This window comes from Chiloscyllium plagiosum, unplaced genomic scaffold (assembly GCF_037043375.1).
Source record: "Chiloscyllium plagiosum isolate Xiang-an unplaced genomic scaffold, Cpla_swu_hap1 HiC_scaffold_6, whole genome shotgun sequence".
Taxonomy (NCBI): Eukaryota; Metazoa; Chordata; class Chondrichthyes; order Orectolobiformes; family Hemiscylliidae; genus Chiloscyllium; species Chiloscyllium plagiosum.
The window spans coordinates 62,105,832-62,130,668 of record NW_028270144.1 but is presented as its reverse complement, the minus strand read 5'-3'; the positions used below and the strand labels follow the sequence as shown (position 1 = coordinate 62,130,668).

The window sequence follows — 24,837 nt, the reverse complement described above, 5'->3', positions numbered from 1 at the left end:
TGCTATTCACATAATTTTCAGTCTTGTGGATGTGCCACAGTGCTTTCTGCCATTGCTTGTCTGAACAGAAACCTGGATCTCCAGTTTCTGCAGTTGGTGACACTTGCAGCATGCAGTTAGTGGTAGCATCTATGACTTCTGACATACTGCAGGCATGCTGCCTATCTGACTAAGCTGTCCTGCCATGTCTTAACCTTACTTCACTTAAGTTACTCAGAGATCTTTTCACGCTGTGAATGTTGGCAATTTGGTGCAGACTGTCTGAAGGAGTGGTTGAGTCAGAAACTCTTGTGACATTTGAGCACTGTTTAGATATTCATTTGCATTGCTTTAGCCTCCAAACCGATGAGCGAAGAGCTGGAAACTGATTAGTATTGTCAGACCCTTGTAGACTGGTGCTGATACAAGAAGTCAAATTATTGTGCTGTAAACATCTAAGTCTGGGTTAACTCTGTTTTACTTTGTGGAATAAAACTTAAAACTATAAAACTACAGATAAACTTTACTAGTACTGTTAATTCTGACAATATTTAACACACTTCACAAGTTGCAATTGCTTTTGTTTAAGCACACTTTTCTGCCATTGGCTAAGTCCCCATGTGAAAGTAGATTGATTCTGACTTGTATCTCTCGCTCAGGCATAGTTGCCTGATTCTGCACCCTTTTCAGTACTGCCATGCAGTACAAAAACAAAGAAGTTATGGTGATCCTTTACAAAATAATGATATGGCTCCATTGGAGGTTACAATGGCATTAGAGAGGTTTCAGAAACTATTTCCAAAACCACCTCCAGGAATGGGGGACTTCAGTTACAGTATAGATTGGAGAAGCTAGGACTGCTAAGAGGACATTTGACAGTGTTCAAAATCCGAAGGAGTAATGACAGAGTAAATATTGCAAAATTCTTCCCATTGGCAGAAGAATAAAGGACAGAGGACGCTAGTTTAAGTCCAACAGTAAAAGAGCCAACGGTGGTGTGAAGGAATGCTTTCTAATTTAGCAAAAGGTTAAACTGAAATAAATTGCATGTGTGTGTGGGGAAGGCAGATTCAATCATACCTTTCAGAGGGGCATTGGATAATATCTGAAGTGAAACAAAAACTTGTTGGACTTCAAGGAATATATGGGGGATAGTATGAGCTGTCTGGCTCCAGCTGTGATATAAATATGATGGGCCAAAGGTCATCTTCTGTGCTTCTATAGAATGAAAGTAAAATTCAAATCCGCAAAGAGAGAAAAAATAAAATGAGGACAGAGATTACAATTTGAAATTCTCAAATAGAATGTTGAATCCAAAGAGCTTTGAATTGCTTTTATGAAATGATAAAGTACTGTTCCTAGAATTGACTTGCAGCTTCATTAATTACTTAAGGTCTGTTGTCATTTCACCATATTCCATTATGTTAAATAAACTTGAAGTAGTAAGCCACTCTAATTTCTGATCAATTTATTCTTGTTATCATCTTGTGTCTTTTGATTTATCAGGATTTAATAAAAGAAAGGGAGAATAGAACCGAAGTATAAACTAGCAGGGAACGTAAAAATTGATTGGCAAAGCTGTTGTAGTTATGTAAAAAGGAAAATGTGAGAAAAATAAAATATGAGCTTATCACAAACAAAGACAGGAGAATATATAATGAGAAATAGAGTATCTATCTCTGTGGAGGAAGATACACAAAATTTTCCAGAAATAATAGACAACCAAGGGACTACTGAGAATGAGGAACTGAAATAAATTACCAACAGCAAAAAGCAGCACTAGGAAAATGAATGAGATGCAAGGTGCTGATTATCTACATCTTAGAGTGTTAAAAGAGGTGGTCATAGTGATAATGGATGGACAATTGATAATCTTTCAAATTTCTATTGATTCTGAAGTTGTGCTTGCAATATAAAAGGCAGAAATGTAACCATAATATTTAAGAAAGGAGAGAGAGAAAACAGAGAACTGCAAATCTGTTAGTAGAGAAAATAGTGGAATTGATTATGAAGGATATGAAACTAGGCATTGAAAAAATAATACTGATTGCATTTAAGAAAGAGAAATCTTGTTAGACAAACTTGCATGAGTTGAGGATTGGTTAAAGTAAACAGAGGACAGGTGGCAGCTGTGACTAATAAATCAGTGCTTGAATGACAGCTGTTTACAGTATTGATCAGTCATTTGGATATTGGAACCAAATATAATATTTCCAATTCTGAGGAGTACACAAAACTAGGTATTGTGGGTCTTGAGGAGGTAGAATAGCACCTAAAAGGTGTCTTAGAGTAAGTGGGCAAGAACTTGGCAGATGACATATAATGTAGATAGATGTGAGGTTAGCAACTTTGGCAAGAGAATCAGAAGTGTAGAGTATTTCTAGAATGGTGAGAGATTGGCAAATTTGATTCTAAAGAAACATGGATTCCTTGTTTGAGTAATTGCAAGCCAACATACAAGGGCAGTTTGCAATTAGGACGGGAACTGATACGTTGGCTTTTATCAGAAGAAATGCAGGAGTAAAGATGTCTTGCTTCAGTTCTATTGAATTGTTGGTGAGATTACACCTGGATTTTTTTGTGCAGTTTTGATCTCCTAAGTATATATTTTCCAAAGATGGAGAGCAGTGAGATTTCACGAGACTAAATCCTGTGGTTGGCAGGATAGTGAAAACGCTGAGAGTTGAGCGAAACCTTGGAGTTTTAGGGTATAAATCTTAACCTTTTGCCTTCTTAAAATCTAGCAAATTGTGGATAAGTGAAGGGTGGTCATTTAAGATTGTTTTTCTTTTCTTTCAGGCCTAAGAAAAATTTAAACAAGCTCTCCTACTGCTGTAGCACATAAAGGGCAGCTGGTTAAGTATATTGGTTTAGTCTGGTTCTTTAGGGCAGGCCTAAAGTATAAAAGCAAGATCTAAAATGCTCCAGCATGGTGGGCGAGCTACAGAGAGTGAAAACACTGGGAGTTGAGCTAAGTGTGCGGGATTAGGTGAGTGGGATAGGGAAACATTGCTGTGTCATCTTCTGGCCATATTTCAGAGGGGCTGCTTTGTGGTCAAAGTGCTACTGGTAGGTCCAATCGGAGGCTTAGATGAATATTGGGTTTTGTTAAGGGCAAGCAGCGGCAAGGTAAGCTCTTCTCTTTCGAAGTCCACTAGTTGCTAAAAGGGTAGAGATGCCAGTCAGTGTAGTAGTATGCTCCTCTTGCCAGATGTGGGACATATAAGCGAGCAGTTGAGTGTCTCTGGTGACTATATCTACAGGAATTGTGTCCAGCTGCAGGTCCTCTCAGAAACATGGACAGTAGGAGTAGTGGTGGACACACTCAGGAGCATACAGGAGGCAGAAACTGTGATAGATAGTAGCTGCAGGGAGGTAATCACACCACAGATTCAGTCAGGTATATGGCTGACTACAAGAAGAGGTAGGCAGGTAGTGCAGGAGTCTAGAGTGACTGTCTCTCCCGCAAGCAAATATACCGTTTTCGATACAGTTGGGGGGGCTAGCCTTTTAGGGGCAGATAGCAGCAGCAGCCAGGTCTTTGGCATCGCAACTAATTCTGCTGTAAAACAGGGTATGACAAAGTCCAAGCAATTATGATGGGGGCTAACTGCAAACTCCAGACATATTTGCTCCTCAACTTTACACAGACCACTGGTGGTAATAGTACAATCCCATCAAATGCCACCCACTTACTATTTCTCAATTCTATCCATATATTCTCTACAAGTATTGCTGTGATGTTTGCCCTAATCAAAAGCCCCACTCCACCTCCTCTTGTGCTACCCCTTCTATCCTTCCGAAAGTATCCATGCTCTAACACTGAGCTGCCAATCCTGTCCCTCCCTCAGCCATGTTTCTATAATAGCTATGATATCCCAGTGCCATGTTCCCATCCATACTCTGAGTTCATCTGCCTCGCCTATCAGGCCTCTGGAATTCAGATAATTAATTTATTTCATTAGTCCTTCCTCATTCCCCGCTGCGGGGAGCAAATATGTCGGGAGTTTGCAGATAGCTGTAAGAATAATAAGATTGTAATGGTAGGGGATTTTAAGTTTCCAAACACAGACTGGGACTGCAATTGAGTTAAAAGCTTGGATGAAGAGGAATTTAAATGTGTTCAGGACATTGGTGAGGCCACATCTTGAGTATTATGTGCAATTTTGGTCTACTAGTCTCTTCTTATTATTGTGGGAGTCCAATGAAGGTTCACCAGATTGATTCCTGAAGTGGCAGGACTAACATATAAGGAAAGACCGGACCAACTGGGTGAGTATTCACTGGAATTTAGAAGATTGAGGGAGCATCTCATAGAAACATACAAAATCCTAATGGGACTGGACAGGCTAGATGTGGGAAGAATGTTCCCAATGTTGGGGAAGTCCAGAACAAGGGATCACAGTCCATGGATAAGTGGTAAACCATGCAGGACTGAGATGAGGAAGAATTTCTTCCCTCAGAATTGTGAACCTATGGAATTCTCTCCCTCAGGAAGCTGTTGGGATCAGTACATTAGATATTCAAGAGAGTGCTGGACGTGACCTTTGTGGTATGGGGTATGGGAGAGAACAGGAATGGGATACTAAGTGTGCATGATCAGCCAAGATCATATTGAATTGTGGTTCAGGTTCCAAGGCCTGAATGGTCTACACCCGCACCTATTTTTTATTTGCTTAGGTGTTTCCCAGAGCATTGTGGGAAGCTAGGAAAGAAATTATGGGCCCCCTAGCAGATATATTTGTATCGCTTCCAGCCATGGGTGAGGCGCTAGAAGACTGGAGGCTGGCTAACACTGTGCCATTACTTAAGAAAGGCTGGGGAGATCCAAGATGGCGGTGGTCTGAGTGGTGTGCTGTGCTGGGCTCTGTGCCATACCCCCTGGCAAGATGGACCTTTACCCTTCTCGTTAACCACTCCTAGGAGAAAAAAACAGTAATATAAAGTTACTGAACATCTGGACCTGCTAAAATTGTGGTTTGACAGCTCTAAGATCAGGATGAAAGCGAATAAAAGAAATGGGGTGAACGGAGTACAGCAAGGAGGGCACTCCCCTACTGTGTCAGGGATGCCCGTAGCCATTGCTCAAACTCCCGGGGCAGCCACTTTGGATTTAATGGGGCAGTAACATTTACTCTGAGTTTGCCAAACTCCAAGAAAAGATTGAAACAGCAATGGAGCCAATATCTACCATGCTGAAAAAGCATGAGCAGGAGATTAAAACACTGGACTCGAAGAGTAGAAGCAGTGGAGCAGAGGACTGCAGCATCGGAGACTGTGGTGGAGGTCTCAGGAGGAAGGATCCGAACACTGGAAGACCAGGTTCGGGTCCTTCAGGAATAGGTAGACGATCTGGAAAGCTGAAGAAAAAACTTACGGCTCGTGGGTCTCCTGGAGTCCGAGGATTGGACTTCGTTGGATCCCTGGAGAAATGGCTCCCGAAATTCCTGGGGCTGGAGTTGGAGTTGGGCCTGGTGGATGTCCTGGTGAGTTGGAGTTGGGCCTGGTGGATCACAGTGCGCCGGTCTAGGCCAGATCCGTGCCCCTGCCTGGTCCTAGTGCGACTCCAGCGCTATAAACAAAAGCAGTAAGAAGACTGGGAAGAGATCCACAGGCTTTAACATACAAAGGCTCCAGAATAATGTTTTTTCAGGACATCTCAGGAGTCATAATCATGAAGAGAAAGGCATTTGATGAAGAGAAAATTAAGGAATCTGAACATTCAGTATTCCTTGAGGTACCCAGCAGTGTTGCGTTTCGCTCATGGAGAGGTGGTATATAATTTTGATTCAGCAGAAAAGGCAAAGGACTCTGTGAACTCATTGAATTAAAGGGCTCGGGTTGGGAGTGGGGGGATGGGGCACTGTTACAGACAATGGTTCAGTTTTTCTTTATTTTGTGTCCCCTCTTTTTCTCCTCTCTCCCCTTTTTGTGTTTATCGGTTTTATAACTTTTGTACTGCCTTGGTATAAAACCTGATTTATTTATCATTTTGGTCGTTTGGTTATTGTTTATGGTATTTTTTTTTGCTGCTGTCCTTTTTTTTGGATCGGGGGTGCCTATACCTGTGGTTAAGATGTATGGAGAATAGATGTGGAGGGGGGAAGGTGGGCGTCCATTGTTAACTCTCAGAATGTAAAATGACATGTTTTCTTTATCTGTGCATTGCCTGGGACTAGGGCATGCCCTCAGCTGGAAGGAGCCATGATGGTAGCAAGGATTGGGAGGATTGCCCCCTATGGGCATGGGAGGAAATCTCTAGTGAATTGGGGTTTATTTGGGTGTTTGTTTAAATTAAATGTGGTGGTTAGTTTTTCAGTTGTAGTAGTTTTTATAGGATTAGTTTGTAGACTTTATAGAGTTCATGTATTTTTCGCTTGCTGCACCTCAGATAAGCTTCCTCCTCTTGGGAAAACACGGGCTGCCCTGGACGACCATGGCTAATGATTTGTTCAGGTGGCTGCACCTGGAATGTAAAAGGGAACCACTCCCCCTTTAAAAGTAAGAAGGTGCTGTCAAGCCTTAGGAAGGAAAGGTTGACATCGCCCTGCTACAGGAGACACATTTAACTGATAAGGAACATCTGAAGCTGCAGCAGGGGGTTTATGATTGGGTATTCTTCTCCTTCTTTAGCTCTAAAAGTAGAGGAGTGGCTATACTGGTAAGAAATAACCTCCCATTTCAGATAACTGAGCAAATTAAGGACCGCCATGGACAGTTCATCATTCTTAAAGCTCTAATACAGGAGAAAAGTATGGCGCCTTGAATGTTTATTATCCCCTGGCGCACCCTCTTAAATTTCTAATTGATGCAGTTGCTAAATTAATGCATCTTGGGGTGTGCCACACTATCACAGGAGGGGATTTTAATTGCCTAATGAGTCCTGGGTTGGACAGGATGCCAAGGGGTCCGGCAGGTACGCCCATGCAATCTAGACAGTTGGTGGACTTCTGTGAGGAGTTGGGATTAATGGATGGATCTCCCCCTAACGGAAGAGACTTTTTAATTCAACCCACACAAGTGCCACATACAAATTGACATGTTCCTTATGCCATCACTTTGCTTGGACAGAAGGTTGGCTTGCAAAATTGGGAATATAACTATCTCAGACCATGCGCCAATGTATTTAGATGTTAAAATCAAGGGTGGCAGAATAGATGCAAGGCACTGGCACATGGACCCATTCCTGTTAAGGGATAGCAATTTGTTGAGTACATTACAAGAGAGTTCAGGGCCTTCTGGGATATCAACTCAGGTACAGCCAGTTCAGCCACAAAGGCATGTTTATGTGGCCTGATCATTTCGTATTCAACGACGAGAAGGAGGCAGAGGGAGGAGCTGCAATGGATGCTGGAGGCCCGGCTGAAGGTAGCTGAAGAAGCATATTGTGAAGCCTTCAGTGGTCAAGCTACGGTGGATCATGGCTCTCCGGCTGCTCTTGACTCATTGCATATACAGGTGGCAAAAAAAAGAGGTCTCCTTTGCTAACCAAAGATTGTTTGAATTTGGAGATAAGCCAGGTAGATGTCTGGCTAGCAAGAAAAATGTTTCCCAATCCATTATGTCTGTTAGAGAGAGGGCTGGCACATTTACCCATGAGTTGACGAAGATCAATGTTAGATTTCGGAAATACTTTACAGAATTATACCAGTTGGAAGGCAGTGAAGACGGTGCAGTGAGAACCTGGACCTCCCCGGTATAATCACTGAATATGTCTCCCTGTTAAATGCGCCATGACAATACAAGAGGTGCAGGAAGCAATAAAGCATCTCCAGGGTGGCAAAGCACCAGGACCAGATGGATTCCCTAGTGAGTTTTATAAGGGATTCATAAATGTGTTGGCGGAGCCACTTTTGGGGATGTATAGCTATCCATATACACAGGATTGCCTTCCACCCTCTCTTAGCGAGGCTAATATCTCCCTCATTTTAAAAAAGGAGAAAGACCTTGAAGAATTGCTTCATACAGATCAATTTTGTTGTTGAATGTACACTTTAAAATTCTGTCAAAGGTGCTGGCCCTGAGGTTGGAAAAGGTATTGCCCTATGTTATAAAAGAAGATCAGATTGGTTTTATCAAGGGCCGTAGTTCCTCCAACAATATCAAGAGGGGGTTGAACATAGTGCAGGTATGCCAGCAAAGATTGATCTCTGGTTTGGTGGTCTTCCTAGACACGGAAAAGAATTTTCACTGGATAGAATGGCTGGTGGTACTGATATCATTTAACCAACTTAGTCAGAAATCTGGATTGTCTATTAGGGACCTTTTCCGGTATTTTCAGATAAGGGATTGTATACAGAGGAGGACCATGCTCCTGGCTCCGCCTTACATGTCAGATATGGAGAAAAGAGTGCTCTGGTGCACGGGCGCTCTGATACAGAGTACAGTTAGTACTCTGTATCATTTACATAAAAGACATGCCTTCGGAGATGTGGAGAGACTCTGTAGGACTTAGAATTGGGAACCAGGAGAGGATATTTCATTGGAAATGTGGGAAGGTACATGGGAAAATGTAAAGAAAATTTCAATATGGAACGAAGCACAGGCCATGCAATTGAAGATTGTACACAGGGGTCATATGGTGCCAGAGAGGCTAGCTAAGTTCAAGAGAGGAGCATCTCCAAGGTGTCCCAAATGTAAAATTAGAATAGGCACTCTTACACACTGCTTTTGGTCATGTTGCAAGATCCAGAGATACTGGAGTGCCACAGTAAGGGAGCTGAAGGAAATTCTGGGAATTAATATCAAACTGGACCCGATATTTCTTCTTCTGGGGTTGTCAAATTTGCCTTCTCTGGGGGAACAGTCTGTGCGAGGAAGAACATTTAATGAATTGGATTTTGGAAAAACCCCCAAGTCTTATTGGGTGGCGCAGGCTGGTGATTGAAGGGGAAGCTGGGGAAAAGAAATTACACGCACAATGAATGGTGCTCCCAGGGGTGGGAGTTTTAATGGAGATGTGGTGAGTGAAACAGAATAAAGTAATGTGATATAATTTAATTTAAGCTAATTTGAATTCAGCTTAATTTAATTTTTATTTAATTTGATTGTAGTTTAGTTTAAGTTAAGTCGATACATTTTGTTCTGATAGAATATTAGGTCGTTTATTATTAATAGTATTGTGATATGACGTTGTTGTATTACCTCTATCTTTTTGTATTTTGTTTTTTTTTAATATATATTGTTGTTTTGTAAAAGATTTGAAAAATATTTTAATAAAAATATTTATAAAAAGAAGAAAAGCTGCAAGGAAAAGCAAGGGAACTACAGACTGTTGAACCTAACATAAGTGGTGGGTAAGTGTTTGGAGGAAATTTTGAGAGACAGGATCCACATGCATTTAGAAAGGCAAGTACTGATTATAGATAATCATCATGAGTTTGTGCATGGGAAATGGTGTGTCACAAATTTGAATTTTTTAAAGAGCTGACCAAGAAGATTGATGAGGGCAGAATGATAGACATTGTCTGCATGAACTTTAGCAAGGCCTATGACAAGGTTCCACATGGTAGACTGGCTAATGTTGGATTACATGGGATTCAGGGAGAGGGAAAGCTAACTCATTTGGACATAAGATTGGCTTAACGATAGGAGACAGAGAGTGGTGGTAGAAGATTGTTGTTCAGATTGGAGGCTTGTGACCAGCAATGTGCCAGAAGGATTGGTTAGATCCCATTATTGCTTGCATTTATATGAATGATTCAAGTCAAAATATAGGAAACATGGTTAGTAAGTTGCGGATGATACCAAAATTGGTGGTATAGTGGAGAGTGAAGAAGGTTTTCTGCGAGTACATTGAGATCTTGATCAGTTGGGTCAAAGGCTGAGAAATGGCAGATGGAGTTTAATTCCGATAAATGCAAGGTGCTGGATTTTGCTAAGACAAACCAGGGCAGGACTTGCACAGTTAATGGTCAAATCTTGGGGAGTGTTGTTGAACGAAGAGACCTAGGGTTGTAGTTCCTTGAAAGTGGCATCACAGGTAGACAGGGTAGTGAGGAAGGCATTCGGCATACTTGCCTTCAATGGTCAGAGCACTGAGTATAGGAGTTGGGATGTCATATTACCTCTGTACAAGTCATTGGTAAGGCCACATTTGGAGCACTGTGTACAATTCAGCTTGCCTTTCAATAGGAAGGATATTACTAAACTGGAAAGGGTGCAAAAAAGATTTCCGAGAATGTTACTGAGACTAGAGAGTTTGAGTTATAAGGAATGATTGGATGGGCTGGCATTTTCTTCCTTGAAGCACAGGAGACTGAGGGCTGACTTTCTAGAGGTTTATAAAATCATGAACGGTATGAATAAGGTGAATAACCTAGCTCTTTTTCCCAGGGTAGGGGGGTGTCCAAAACTAGAGGGCGTAGTTTTAAGGTGAGAGGGGAAAGATTTAAAAAGGGATCTGAGGGGCAACGTTTTCACACAAAGCTGGTGTAGATATGGAACGAGCTGTCAAACAAAGTGGTAGAGGCAGATACAATTACAATATTTGGTCAGGTATATGGATTGGAAAGGTTTAGAGAGATTTGGGCCAAATGCAGGCAAATGGGATTCATTCAGTTGGAAACCTAATCAGCATGGACAGGTTGGGCTGATGGACCTGTTTTCATGCTGTATGACTCTGACTGTCCTATGAAGAGAGATTGAGGGCACTGTCTATGTTCTGCAGAGTATCAAGGAATGAGAAGTAATGTCCTTACATTTACGAAATTCTTAAAAGATTCAACAGAGTGGATGCAAAAATATTTTTTCTCCACCAAGGCAAGGATTAGAACCAGGTATAAAGGAATTTTGTTTTTAAAATTTTCTGTATTTCTGATTATGGACTGAAATAGAAAACAAGCTGTTTTAAAAGCCAAGGATTGTGGAAAGGATTGCGGCACATTTTTAAAGTAAGTTGCCAAAATTCATTGTAAATGGTGTTTATACTGCTGCTTTATTCATTCGGTGGAGAAATCTGATTGCACATGGACTTGCACCAGGGGTGTGTACAAAGTGAGATTTTGTCAGCAGACATGTACAGCATGTGTGTAAATGACACTGCCAGAGAAGCCTTTGGACTTCTGGAAGGGGAGGCAGTGTGTCTCACTGTGGTGGCACGGTGGCTCAGTGGTTAGCACTGTTGCCTCACAGCTCCAGGGACCTGGGTTTGATTCTGGCCTTGGGCAACTGTCTTAGTGGAGTTTGCACATTCCACCCATGTCTCCTTGGATTTCCTCCAGATGCTCTGGTTTACTCCCACAGTCCAAGGATGTGTGGGTTAGGTGGATTGGCCATGGGAAACGGATAGGATACATGTGTGCGCATTTGGGTGAGATGCTGTTTGGAGGGGCAGTGTGCACTTGAAGGGCCGAATGGCCTGCTTTCACACTGTAGGAATTCTATGCTTCTGTGCTCGTGCAGCAGAAAATACAAAAGAAAGCCCTCTGCCATCGGTTTCTGTAAGCTATTACTTATAAACAATAAGTCAGAGACTTTATAATTTGTGAATTGATTGCTCACTACCTCCTGCAAGGAAGTCTATGTACTTTGAGCTGAGAGACTGAAAAACAGCAATTCATGGCAAGTAGATGATCATCTAACAAACCCTGCCTTTCCAGCTGATCTTCCCTCTACCCTTAAGACCACTGCTTTTTTTGACTGTCTGTGTCTCTATGCGTGTGTGTTGTAGAAGGGTGTTAGAGTTTCAACCCATGGTGCTGTATGTCAGGAGTTCATAGTTGTTTACTTGTAGCTGGAATTTATTTGTATGTAATAAATTGTAATTCTTATAAAGTCCAGAAATTTGATCTGTGTTTTCTGTTCACTTGGGTCTGAACACACAGGTAAGTTGGGGAATTTCTCTGTATTTGAATAAAAATCTTTACCTTTGTGACTGCTCTGGGACTAGTGGGGCTTGATTTCCTGTGTGCTACCCTATTTTGATGTAACACATCGGGACGTATTCTCAAAATAATGGAGAAACCATTTATGACTGAAATGAAGAGGAATTGCTTCAATCAGATGGTGAAATCCTTTGGAATTCTCTGCCTGGAGAGCTTTGGAAACTTAGTCATTCAGTATGTTCATGACAAATATCAGTAGATTTCTAGATACCAATGACATTGAGAGATACGGGGAGACATGCAGGTAAATGTCATCATGTAGAATTGTGGAGCAGGCTCGGGCTGAATGGCTTGTTCTGTCTCCTGTTTCTGTTGAGTTTCAAAAAAATTTTTTTCTGAATAAAATTTGCATTTATACAAATTCCAAATATGTGTAATCAAACAAAATAGTTAATTATTAAAACAGTAATAACATAGTACATTTGTATTTAAACTTTGTGATGGCATCAGTGTTTGTAGAGATGAAGGCGATGGTTGTAAAGGAAAGAGCACATTTTTATTTTGTCAGTATCATTGTCAGTAAAGATTAATATGGGTTAGTTGCAGAGTAAAACGCTAGTCAACTGCTTAATTCAAAGACTGTGCTTGAACCTCAACTTCAAAACACAACTATTGTAGGATTTGTAGTGTTTCACATTGTATATTGCCTCTTGCTGATTTGTGTTGTGAGTCTCACCCATACTCACTTGAGATTGAATTAAACCCAAAGTTCAGGCTTGAAAGGAAAGCAGTCAAATCTGTTGGGTCCCAAGATTTCCTTTTCTAAAGTTGTTTTAACTAGAGGTTAAGGAAGTGAGTTGGCCACAGGATGATTAATTTGACCTGAGACAGGAAGAGCAAATACCATTTCTTAATTAGCAGAACGGAAATCTTACTCCAATGCCTTACAACTAAAATATTCAAGTCCTAAATGAAATAGGAGAATTATCAGATTCACTTAGCTGTCCATCAGTAGCCATATTATGCAGAAAGCAAGGAGGAATGGTAAAAGAAGGGAAATAAAATAAAAGTAATTTGTCCTGCCAGTTGACTGTGTGGTATGGGATGTCACTGCAGGAATCTTAGCACAGGTTCTGTGTGCCCACCCTCTCTGCAGGCACAGGCTAGTTGGAAAAGGAAAGGGAGGGACAGATGTGAAATAAGAGGGTAGGGTGTGGAAGTTACCAAAAAACATTTATAATACCACTTTTTAAGCAGCCACAATTTCATATCCACCTAGCACTAATCTGAATTTTGTCTGATATTTAAGTCTAAGTGTACAAATTCAAAATTCTTGAGTGTGAGTAATATATAAGACCAAACATTAAATATCATACTTTTGTATAATGGATCCTTCTGTTCACTGACTTTATCAGAATGATACACTAAGGTTAAACAAATGGCGCAAAACAGTATTGAAAAGTGGATCAGGATGTCATGGAGAGAATGGTCTCTTCAGAATGCTCCCTTTGATTGGGAGGTTGATGTGAGTGGTTGTGGGATCGAGGCCCTGTCAACCAGTGTGTTAGATGAGTGTATGTACTCAAATAACATTATAAAATTATTTTTGTGCATAGCTTTGTTTTTTATTATTCAGTTGGTTGACGTTCATTCAGCTGGATCATTTGTGCAGTCATTTAAAGTTTGGGAGAAGATTTGTAGCTCGGGTGCTCGTTGTTGTGGTTCTGTTCGCCGAGCTGGGAATTTGTGTTGCAGACGTTTCGTCCCCTGTCTAGGTGACATCCTCAGTGCTTGGGAGCCTCCTGTGAAGCGCTTCTGTGATCCTTCCTCCGGCATTTGTAGAGGTTTGAATCTGCCGCTTCCGGTTGTCAGTTCCAGCTGTCTGTTGCAGTGGCCGGTATATTGGGTCCAGGTCGATTTGCTTATTGATTGAATCTGTGGATGAGTGCCATGCCTCTAGGAATTCCCTGGCTGTTCTCTGTTTGGCTTGTCCTATAATAGTAGTGTTGTCCCAGCCGAATTCATGTTGCTTGTCATCTGCGTGTGTGGCTACTAAGGATAGCTGGTCGAGTCGTTTCGTGGCTAGTTGGTGTTCATGGATGCGGATCGTTAGCTGTCTTCCTGTTTGTCCTGTGTAGTGTTTTGTGCAGTCCTTGCATGGGATTTTGTACACTACATTGGTTTTGCTCATGCTGGGTATCGGGTCCTTCGTTCTGGTGAGTTGTTGTCTGAGAGTGGCTGTTGGTTTGTGTGCTGTTATGAGTCCTAGTGATCGCAGTAGTCTGGCAGTCAGTTTGGAAATGCTCTTGATGTATGGTAACGTGGCTAGTCCTTTGGGTTGTGGCATGTCCTCGTTCCGTTGTCTTTCCCTTAGGCATCTGATAATGAAATTGCGGGGCTATCCGTTTTTGGCGAATACATTGTATAGGTGTTCTTCTTCCTCTTTTTGCAGTTCTGGTGTACTGCAGAGTGTTGTGGCCCTTTTGAACAGTGTCTTGATGCAACTTCTTTTGTGTGTGTTGGGGTGGTTGCTTTCGTAGTTCAGGACTTGGTCTGTGTGTGTGGCTTTCCTGTATACCTTTGTGGTGAATTCTCCGTTAGGTGTTCTCTGTACTATCACATCTGGGAATGGGAGTTGGTTGTCCTTTTCTTCCTCTCTAGTGAATCGGATTCCTGTGAGTGTGGTGGTGATGATCAGGTGTGTGTTCTCTATCTCCATGTTTTTAATGATTACTAAGGTGTCATCCACATATCTGACTCAGAGTTTGGGTTGGATTTGCGGTAAGACTGTTTGTTCTAACCTTTGTATTACCGCTTCTGCAATGAGTCCAGAGATGGGGGGGGGTCTGGGTGTGCCATTGATTTGTTCATATATTTGTTAGTTGAATGTGAAGTGTGTTGAGGCACAGGTCCAGTAGTTTGAGTATGCTGTCTTTGTTGATAGGTTCAACGTCCTGTTGTCTGTTCTGTGTGTCCAGCAGGTTGGCTATTGTTTCTCTGGCTAGGGTTTTGTCATTTCTTGTTTACAATGGTTAAAAACTTCAGATGTAAATGTAAAGGGCCATGTTGTCTACAACATGGTGTATGCTTTTGCCAGTGTGATGAAATGGCTGTTGCATGTATTTACACACTCACTATCTCCCTCTCCCCCTCTGTGTGTGTGTGTGTGTGTCTCTCTCTCTCTCTCTCTCTCTCTCTCTCTCTCTATCTCTCTCTCTCTCTCTCTTCACATGCACTCTCTCACATTCTTTCTCTCTCATTCTCTCCCTCTCACTCCCTCGTGCACTCTTTCTCGCACGGTCTCTACTTCTCTCTTTTCTCTCTCTCTCTCTCTCTCTCTCTCTCTCTCTCTCTCTCTCTCTCTCTCTCTCTCTCCCCCCCCCCTTCCCCTCTCTCTCTACTCCCTCACTCTTTCTATACCCCTCACCCTCTCTCTCTATCTCACCTCACTCTCTCACCAACATCTCTCAGTCTCTCCCCCTCTGTCTCTCTCATCACACTCTCTCTTGTCTCATACTCTTTTTCTCTATTTCTCACCACCTATTCTTTCTCTCTCTCTCTCTCTCTCTCTCTCTCTCACCTTATACTCTCATCTCATACTCTCTTTTCTCTCAGCTCATAGTCTCTATCTCTCACACCTCTTACACTTTCAGTCTTACACACTCACTGTCACACTGGTTGACAGAGCTTGACCCACATCCGACTCATTTCCCATCCCTCTGCTCTCAGCTGTCTGCTCTCAGCTAAAACTGCGAGGGGTGTTACCCTGTTCCTCACCTTCCACTCTAATAGTTTGCACATTCACAAGATTGTCCTCCACCAGTTTGATCCCCCGTCATGATACTAAACACATCTTGCCCTCTCTTAGGGCGCATCCCAAAGTAACCATTCCCTCAGAAACACCCTGATTCACTTTTCAATTACACTCAACCTCATCTCTTTCCCAAAGCAGCTTGTCATGCAGTCTCAGGAGATGTTAAACCTGTCCTCTCTAAGCTGTTCAGAGCTTCAAACACTTGTTTCAAATGCTGCAGCAATTTACTTGTCCTACTTCCAATTTCTATCCTGTATTTCTGCACTGACACTGCAGTCACCTCCGCATCAGGCAGACCAAACCCAGATGGGGTGACTGCTTTGCAGAACTTTTTTTCTCCAGGTCAACAAGCATAACCCTGAACTTTTGGCTGATTGCCATTTTAATTTACTACCTCCTTCTAACACATTTATGTCCTCGACCTGCTGCTGTGCTCCAGGGAAGCTTAACACAGACTCACCGAACAGCATCTCATTTCAAATTAGGTATTTCACAGCTTTCTGGTCTTGCCAGTTGCTGAACTCAAAGTCACAAGTTTGTCTTCCATTTTGTTGCTTGTTTCTGCCGTGTGATGATTTTAATTTTTTTTTTGTCTTTAGTTTTGGACTGCTCTGTTCTTCCCTCGAGCATTTACAGTAACTCTTGACAAATGCTTTGGCTCTTTTCTCAGCCATCACCACTCCTTTTGCTTTTTTTGTTCCATGACCCTTTGTCATTTACTCTTTAACCCATCTCAGAATTACCCTTCGTTTTGCACCTCACTCCCCCACTCTCCATTGACATAAAGCCCATCATATTGCAACCCTTCTTCAGGTCTGAAGAAGGATCAAATTCTCCCTTCACAGATACTGCCAGACCTGCACAGTGTTTTCTGTTTTTTATATGAAATGGCCATTTCTGGCACAACTGTTTCCCTTGAATATCTTAAACATTCAAACTAATTTATTCAATATTTTGATTAATTCAACAATCCAATAAATAAATAATTATGATGATTTGTGATTACAAGAAGAAATTTCATTGACTTAAATATTCTGATGGCCAGAAATAGGGTTAGACGTTTTGCATCTGGACTGTGCAGAATCCTGGAAACATCTGAATTCCTGTCAATTGCCTGGAAATTGAAGATTCTGACGTGCAACTCACTTCCATCTGGAAATTTCAATAAAAGTCTATCAAAGCGGTGAATTCGAAGTCTTACAACTCACTGGGGGAAGGCAGTGGTGTTGTGATAATGTGACCAGATTAGTAATTTAGAACTCCAGGCAAATGTTCTGGGGTGCACTGGTTCAAATCTCACCATGGCAGATGGTGAAATTTGAATTTTAAAAATTCTGAAATGAAATGCGCATCTATGACTAGCATGTCAACTGTTGTTTAAAGTTCATTTGTTTCACTCTCAATCTTTTGGGAAAGAAATGTGCCATCTTCACCTCGTATGTCTTACATGTGTTTGACTCCTAACTGCCCCCTGGGCAATTAGGGATAAACAATAAATACTAGTCTATCCAGTAATGCCCACATCCCATGAATGAATAAGGAAAAACACTAAAAAAATCATCTTTGCTGCTGGATTTGTGGATAATTCATTCATAGCAAGGGCCCCCTTTCCGGCATCATCCACTGCAGGAATATTCTAAAGATAAATGAGGTAATTTTTAATCTGATTAAGATTGAAAATAAGCAGCGGACTTTCTCCAACCCTTGAACAACATATACACGTGATTCTGATGGGGGAAAATGTGACAAGATGCTGGAAGTCTTATTATTTTCTATTAAGAATAAAAAATCCAATTTTCCACTTCAGCTTTTAATGGTGAGATGTGAATCTCACTGGTGAGAGGCAACTTGCATGTATTAATAGCTCATTCTTACCTATTCTTGCTTCATTTAAATGCAAGTTCTTTTCCCAGGCAGCAGAGAGAAGCACTAAATGGCTGCAATTCCTAACATGAAAATCTGAGCAGGTACCTGGTGACTGTGTCCCGTTTTTTGCTTCTTCAAGCTGTCCATCTTGGCCAGAATTTCCCAACATTTCAGGGTATGCTTTAAGTGGGTAGCAATTGCCTGTACCCCCTGACCGTGGAGGTTGCCATCTGCAAAGCACCGTCTTAACACATCATCTTAGCACATCTTGGATTCTCATAATACAGTTTATTATTAGCTACTGCACTTGAAGCTCACCAACACAGATTGCAATGTTGTTGCTAAGCCACTTTGCACAAAGGGACAGGCACACATCTCATGCTTCAGGAAAAAATGGTGTTCCTTGGTTCTTTGCTTGCTTTCTTAGTACTCACTCACCTTGCACCTATGTGGATGCCCACACCATCTCTGCTGTGCCTTGTGCATTACTGCCTCATTCAGAATTTAATGTCTCGCAGTACTTGTGTCTTGCTATTGTTACAACACAGCAGTAGAGCCTTTTGCTAATTAAACCAAACATACAGAAAAACTCACCTTGCCCCATAATCTATTAAAGTATGAGTGACAGGGAACTACCCAAATCCCACTATTTAACAAAAAATATCAATTTTATTCTTTTAACTCTAAAATGAACTTTAAACAACAACTATTTACAACTCTAAGTCTCCTTTCTCTAAAAGATTTGGTATCTATCTCCTGCTCTATAACAATATACTAATCCAATAAAGCCCTTATTAAATTTACAGCAATTTAATTTTCAAAACCAGACAGTGGCTGTTGTCTCCAATGTTGATCTTCCTCTGTTTGTAGATCTCTCTGGGCAGTCTTTGGTCTTCTGCTGTAAAGATGTTTCATATGAGAAAGGTACCTTTGACAGAGTTTTAGGGCAGTCTGCCTGACATTGACGGGTGGTGCTCTTTATGGCTAACTGTCCAAAATGTTTGCTTTTTATACTCCAAACATCAGGTTGTCTCATTGGTTCAATGTTGTCAAAGCAGTAAAATTCAAATTGGATTAGGTTTTAGTATCTTGGGGCATAATTTAAACTGGTTAAAGTCAAACTGCTGTGAAAACAATTAGTATCTAGATTACAGCCAAAATGTTACATCTTTCAATTTTCCAGCACACTCTGCGACATGACAGGTGCTTGCCAGCTTTCAGCTCTCATCCTCTCTTAAAGGTATGGTACATGCCTTAAACTTCATAACACTATGCCTTTTAGTGCAGAGAGAAAGCCAGTAGCTTATGCAGCAAACTTATTGTGCTTCAATGAAATGACCATGTCTCAAAGTCTAAGGGATATAGTCCTTGGTCAAGTTGGGGGACTATCAACATGCAGGGGGCTTGAGTACAGTCAGATTCAGGGTCTGTATCATTACAGCCTGCGGAATGGGCTATAGTCATCAAGTCCTAGAGGTCCAGTGCAATCTGTCTAGGGATTACTGGGATGTCACTCAGTGAGCTGCAGATATGAGTCAACTGCCAATATATTGCTAAACTAATTGCTTTGCTAATTAGTTTCTATCCCACTACATATACTGTGAAGGGCTGGAAACATTTGAATTGATGCATCATGAGGTTTTAAACATGGCACTAATGGCAGAAATCCTGAAATAATCCTAGAAATGGAAGTACTTCTGCCACTGGTGAGCTCACGATGGTGCAAATGCAGTGCAATAGGGCTGGTGTGCACATATGGTGGGTACTTGTGTGAAAGAGCTTGCTCATGGAGAGAAACCCTCTATGAAATTTCATGGAATTGAAGTTCATGAAATAGCATGTGTACTGTAATGGCTCCAAGCACACACATGAACAGGGTTATTAACTATTAATTATTAACTGTAACTAGAGAAATGTAAACCAATTGATATCCGGTTAAGTATTCAATGATTTCTATCACTTTTTTTGTCTTATGTTCCATCAAAGGGGAATGTGAATAATGGTTTCTCATCAAAATGTTCCAAACCTGACAGTTCACCACCCTAAATTGCTTTCTCTTCTCCTTGCAATCAGTTATAAGTTCATCAGAAGAAGCCTGGAACAGATGCCGTATTCATTTTCTTAGTTTGACCACATTGGATGAAAATTATATTGCAAAGTACATTTGCTCTGCTTATCCTATCACTATCAGAATTCTTGCCATAGTTTGGGCACTCTGGGATGTTCGCTTTCCTGGATTTCTATCCTTTACCCTCTAAACATTCCAGCTTGACCTTATTTGACATTATTTTCTAAAACATTCATCTGTAACTTTGTTGACTTCCACTGACTCCTATTCACCAATGAATTGAGTTAAAATTCCATGCCTTCAACTTCAAAACCCTGCACAGCCTGGCAATATATTATCAGTATAATCTCTGAAGATGATGGCTTGCTACACAACATAACTGACTGCTTTGTATTATTTCCATGTTAGGAAAGATGAACTGAGGTCAGGAATGGAAGTGTAGTTTACCAAAAGATACCTTCCAGTGAAATGCTTGCACAAGTTGTTGGTACAGCTGTGTAGAGAAATTCTGGCTTTGACAATGAGTTGGAAACATGAAGTAATCTCACAATGTCAAGCTTGAGTTTTTTTTTAAAGTTGACCTTTAATCACTGAATCTGAGAATGCTGCTTGTAATATGATGTATGACCCAATATTTTACTTCTGTGATTTAAGGCTTGCACGCCATTTAATTTATGACTGTTGTCAGTTGAAATTTAACTGGTATGGTGCTGCTTGTTCATTTTGTTTTATGAGGTACATTAAATTGTCATGTATTTAATAACTAACCATATACAATGAGCACAATAGAAGTCTGATGTAGAGGGCAGAATGTATATCGACCCTTTCAGAGTGTTTCATCAATTAGCAAAACTGTCTTAAAAGCTGTGCAACATGTATATGTAATATGATAGCTTATTTCACTCTCTCAGAACAAAAATAAAACTTGTACATTATAAATGTTTGGAACTCCATTTAAAATAGTATTAATAAAAGAAAATATACTGTAATTGAGGGGATTGGATATTTAAAACTTTTCTTTTATTTCAGCTGCAAACATGGTCCAAGGCACAGATGTTGTAAACATTATGAAGACAACTGTATCTCCTACTGCATTAAAGTGAGTATTTTTAAAATAAAATGGGCAACACCTCATTAGCATAAGTGACAGAGCGTGACACTTTGCAATTAACCATGTAGCTCATGATGTTGGTAACTGTTGTTTCGACTAACTAAAACGGTTTTGTTTGAAAATCAAAAATACTGGCTAAGTGATTTGGTGTGGAGTGTAATGTGTTGAAATCTGGGCTCTCATCCAAGAATTAGTTATGAGATAAGTTATTTTAGTTTCTTAACTTTCTGTACAATGCTTCTTTTTTCTTTAAGAACAATTGATATTTTTCAGCTATTTTAAAGGAGACCATTTTTAACTTGCTCCATGTTCTTCATATTTTATAGCATTTTTACTTTTTAACTACCATTGAACTAAAATTATGGTATTGTCTTTATCAGATTATAATCACTAACCATTAGCTTTTTAAACATTTTCAGTTCTTATGTACAAAAACAAAAGTCTGCAGATGCTAGAAATACTCATCTGCAGTGAGAAAAAAAGCTTTTCGGAACTCCAGGCTATCATGCATTTGCACATTTTCTTCAAACAGTGACATCACATCAAAATGGCTTTCGTAGTTAACCAGTTCATTCGCCAACTTCATTGATGCCTGAGCATCATTATTACAGCATAATTATGCTTTGACATAATTTGTATGTTTCCATTATGTCTGGTAGACATGTGCATATGATTTCCTATTTGTTAAGTTATTTTCTTTCTGTCTCTCTTTTCTCCATTTTTGGTTTGTTTCACCAAACCTCATCAAGGAAACAGGCCAGCAGCCCCTGGTCAGAGTTGTTTGCCATGAGATGTGTGCTGAATGACTATTGCAGGTGCTCTCTTAGAATTTTCCTAACACATTCCAGTTGAAGATAGGAAGTCACTTTGCACCATTTGTACTTGTATCCCTCATGAATGGTTGTTCTTTTTCTTTGTGAATGCTTGTGTTCTCTTAATTAGTTGAATGCTACTTTATTGCAGGCACTACTTGCAAAATATCTTGCTACACTCATTCTGTTTCTTCAAAGATGCTTTCATAATGCTGAATATTTGCAACGCATTCTATTTTCATTATGCAATGTTTTGCTCGTTTTTAGGAATGTATTATTTCATGGCTGAAGCAGGAATCCTAAAGCATGGAAAGTATGCACTAGTCTCCAAAACTGCCCACATTCGCTGACATGGCAGATTGTGGAGCAGATGTTTCCTCTTTTAGAGAATCTAGAATTGGGAACTACTGTTTAAAAGTCAGGGTTTTCTATTTAAGTTAGAGATGAGATTTTTTTTTCCCTTTCAATGGTTCACAAATAGAGTCATAGAGATGTATAGCATGGAAACAGACCATTCGGTCCATGCTGACCAGATACCCCAACCCAATCTAGTCCCACCTGCCAGCACCCAGCTCATATCCCTCCAAACACTTCCTATTCATATACCCATCCAAATGCCTCTTAAATGTTGCAATTGTACTATCCTCCACCACATCTTCTGGCAGCTCATTCCATACACGTACCACCCTCTGCGTGGAAAAAGTTGCCCCTTAGGTCTCTTTTATATCGTTCCCCTCTCACCCTAAACCTATGCCCTCTAGTTCTGAACTCCCTGGCCCCAGGGAAAAGATTTTGTCTATTTAGCCTATCCATGCCCCTCATAATTTTGTAAACCTCTATCAGGTCACCCCTCAGCCTCCAACACTCCAAGGAAAACAGCTCCAGCCTGTTCAGCCTCTCCCTACAACTCAAATCCTCCAACCCTGGAAACATCCTTAATCTTTGGAACTCTGTCTTCCTGAAAAGGTACTGAAAGCTGAGACCTTGAATATTTTTTAAGGTAGAAATGGATAGATTCTTGTTTAGCAAGGGAATTATTAAGGGTGAACTAGAATGCAGATTTGAGGTTATAGTCAGATCAGCCATGATCTTTTAAATGCAGAGAAGCCTGGAGGAGCTGATTGACTTACTCCTTCTCCTAATTCATATGTTTGTAATTGGTACTTCAAGTCGATAACCTTCTGTCAGAATATAGAAGAACTCTTCCAAACCTCAGGGGTTCTAGTCAAATAATCCCAAAGTTGTTATTTCAGAAGGATGGCTTGTTGGGACCAGTTAGGGGTGCCCATTAAGCAACATTTTAAGTAGTTTATGTAGACCATTTCATAAAGTCAGATCATTGACTCCAGCCTTAAACCAATGCAGGTATACGTACTGAACAAGATGAGGGGCCAAGCAGTCCATGAGAGCATTGTCACACCTTAGATGAACTATTGAAGTGCTGATAAGTGTTCTGCTATCCACCAATACTGCTCACTGACATTGCAAAAGCCAAACAGCTATTTCCTAATGGCACCACTTTTAGTTAATTGCTGCCTCCCATAGCATTAGAGATTATTTGTATCCTAGTCAATCAATATAATCAGATTAAAAGCAACAGATGTTCAAAATTCTCAGTGCATCATTCACAGGCTATAAAGCTCTGAATATTTATCCTGTATCAAAATAGTTTTTTATCCAAAGTATCATATCCTCATTTTAACAAATTTTCACTGACATTCTGTGTGTTTATTTTCAGTTCCTAGCATTTATACTTTTTCCTTCTTTTCGGTATATTTGTGTAAACATAGTAGAAAAAGAATTCTGCACATTAGAAGGTCAACCAAGTTGGTGGTGGGTTAGAATCACATATAAACCATACCAAGCAAGTTTCCTTCCCTCAAGGCTTTCATGAACTAATTGGGAGTTGGTACGATTCCTTTGAGAGAATGATAACTTGAGATGAATTTTCCTGTAACCTATGGAAAGAACTGCATGAAATATTTCACACCTTAAAATCTGTACTCTAATAAACAATGTAAAAATCAAAATGAATAAATGTTAGTTGGTAGGCAATAAATATTTTGGAAACCAGAAAAAAGGCATTAAACTACAGGAATGTTATCCATTCCTTAACTTAACACAACTCCACATTATATTTACATATTGTATCACAAGCTCTGTAGAAATGTAGCGCTATGTTTTACAGTGGGTGGAAACTGCCCCCAACTTTACATCCCAGAAGGAAGATCACCGATAGCTGACATACTCGGAAACCTGTCCTGTGGTCACGGCAGCAGGCTCATTAAGTTAAACAGTAGCACTTCTGGCCCTCAGTGGGAGGAGGTACTGCCCTCAGGAACTGCCAGCCAATCAGGTACTTCAGAGCTCAGTGGTGCACTACTTAGAATGCAGAATGAAGCATAAACAGGATCATGGCTACCCAGAAAGGTAAGTCCTGGAGTTTAAGAATGGAGAGCAATCCTAGAGATCACCAGATGGAGATGTGAGGGTGATGAAGGAAATTTGGGGGGTGACATCTTGGCAGGGTGTTCCCAAATGACCGAACTTCCTGCTTTTTATCATGTGTGAAATTATAAAAATGACATGAACCTCCTGTCCATGCCAGCCATATTTTAGTTCATCAGGTGGTTGTGAAAGGAGCAGCACTCCGAAAGCTAGTGCTTCCAAATAAAACTGTTGGACTATAACCTGGTGCTGTGTTATTTTTAATTTTGTACACCCCAGTCCAACACCGGCATCTCCAAATCATGACAACCATATTTTAGTATGTGCAGCATATAATTCGGGAAACTAACAAGCTCAATTGACCTTTATTTATACATGACAATGGGACTGCCTGCCAGTTTTGTATCCTGATAGTAACCTAGCAGATTAATGGATGAACTTAGAAGATCGATGGGAAGTGGTGAGCTACCCACCTCACCTTATTTACTGATTTTATGAGCCTTCCTACCCACTACTGAAAAGACATCTGGAAGGGACAAGTGAAATCTAGCCTGAAGTCTTGAACTAAAGTTCAAAGCTCTTTCCAACTCTAACAGGATGCTTTTTCCCTTTTCTCACTAAAGTGAATCTTCTAGCTTTCTCATAATCAAAGTCCACATCACTCAGCACTTGGAATATAATCAAATAGGCATTCATTTGAATGTTTTTTTTTAATGGTTCTCTGATCTCTAACTATTCACAATGCAGGTTCCCTAAAAACAAACTTTCTGTCCATCCTTATGTAGCTGTATCAGTTTCCGCAGAATGTTGTTTATGACAGATTCTGGTAGCCCATGAGTCTGAAAGAAGCCCAGAATTGCAACCTTTTCGGCAATGTTTAGACTTTAAAACTGAAACCGGACTTTAAATTGGGC

The 24,837-nt window shown here is 40.6% G+C and overlaps 1 protein-coding gene across 4 annotated transcripts in view; it reads left to right on the top strand.

Annotated features, from left to right (window-relative positions):
• Positions 1–24,837, top strand: part of tmem135 (transmembrane protein 135) — a 544,027-nt gene that overhangs the window by 476,333 nt on the left and 42,857 nt on the right. For all 4 annotated transcript variants that reach the window (XM_043691564.2, XM_043691565.2, XM_043691563.2 and 1 more), the window contains one exon: positions 20,582–20,651. In XM_043691564.2, coding sequence (XP_043547499.1) covers positions 20,582–20,651 — 70 coding nt within the window. The remainder of the gene's footprint in view (positions 1–20,581; positions 20,652–24,837) is intronic.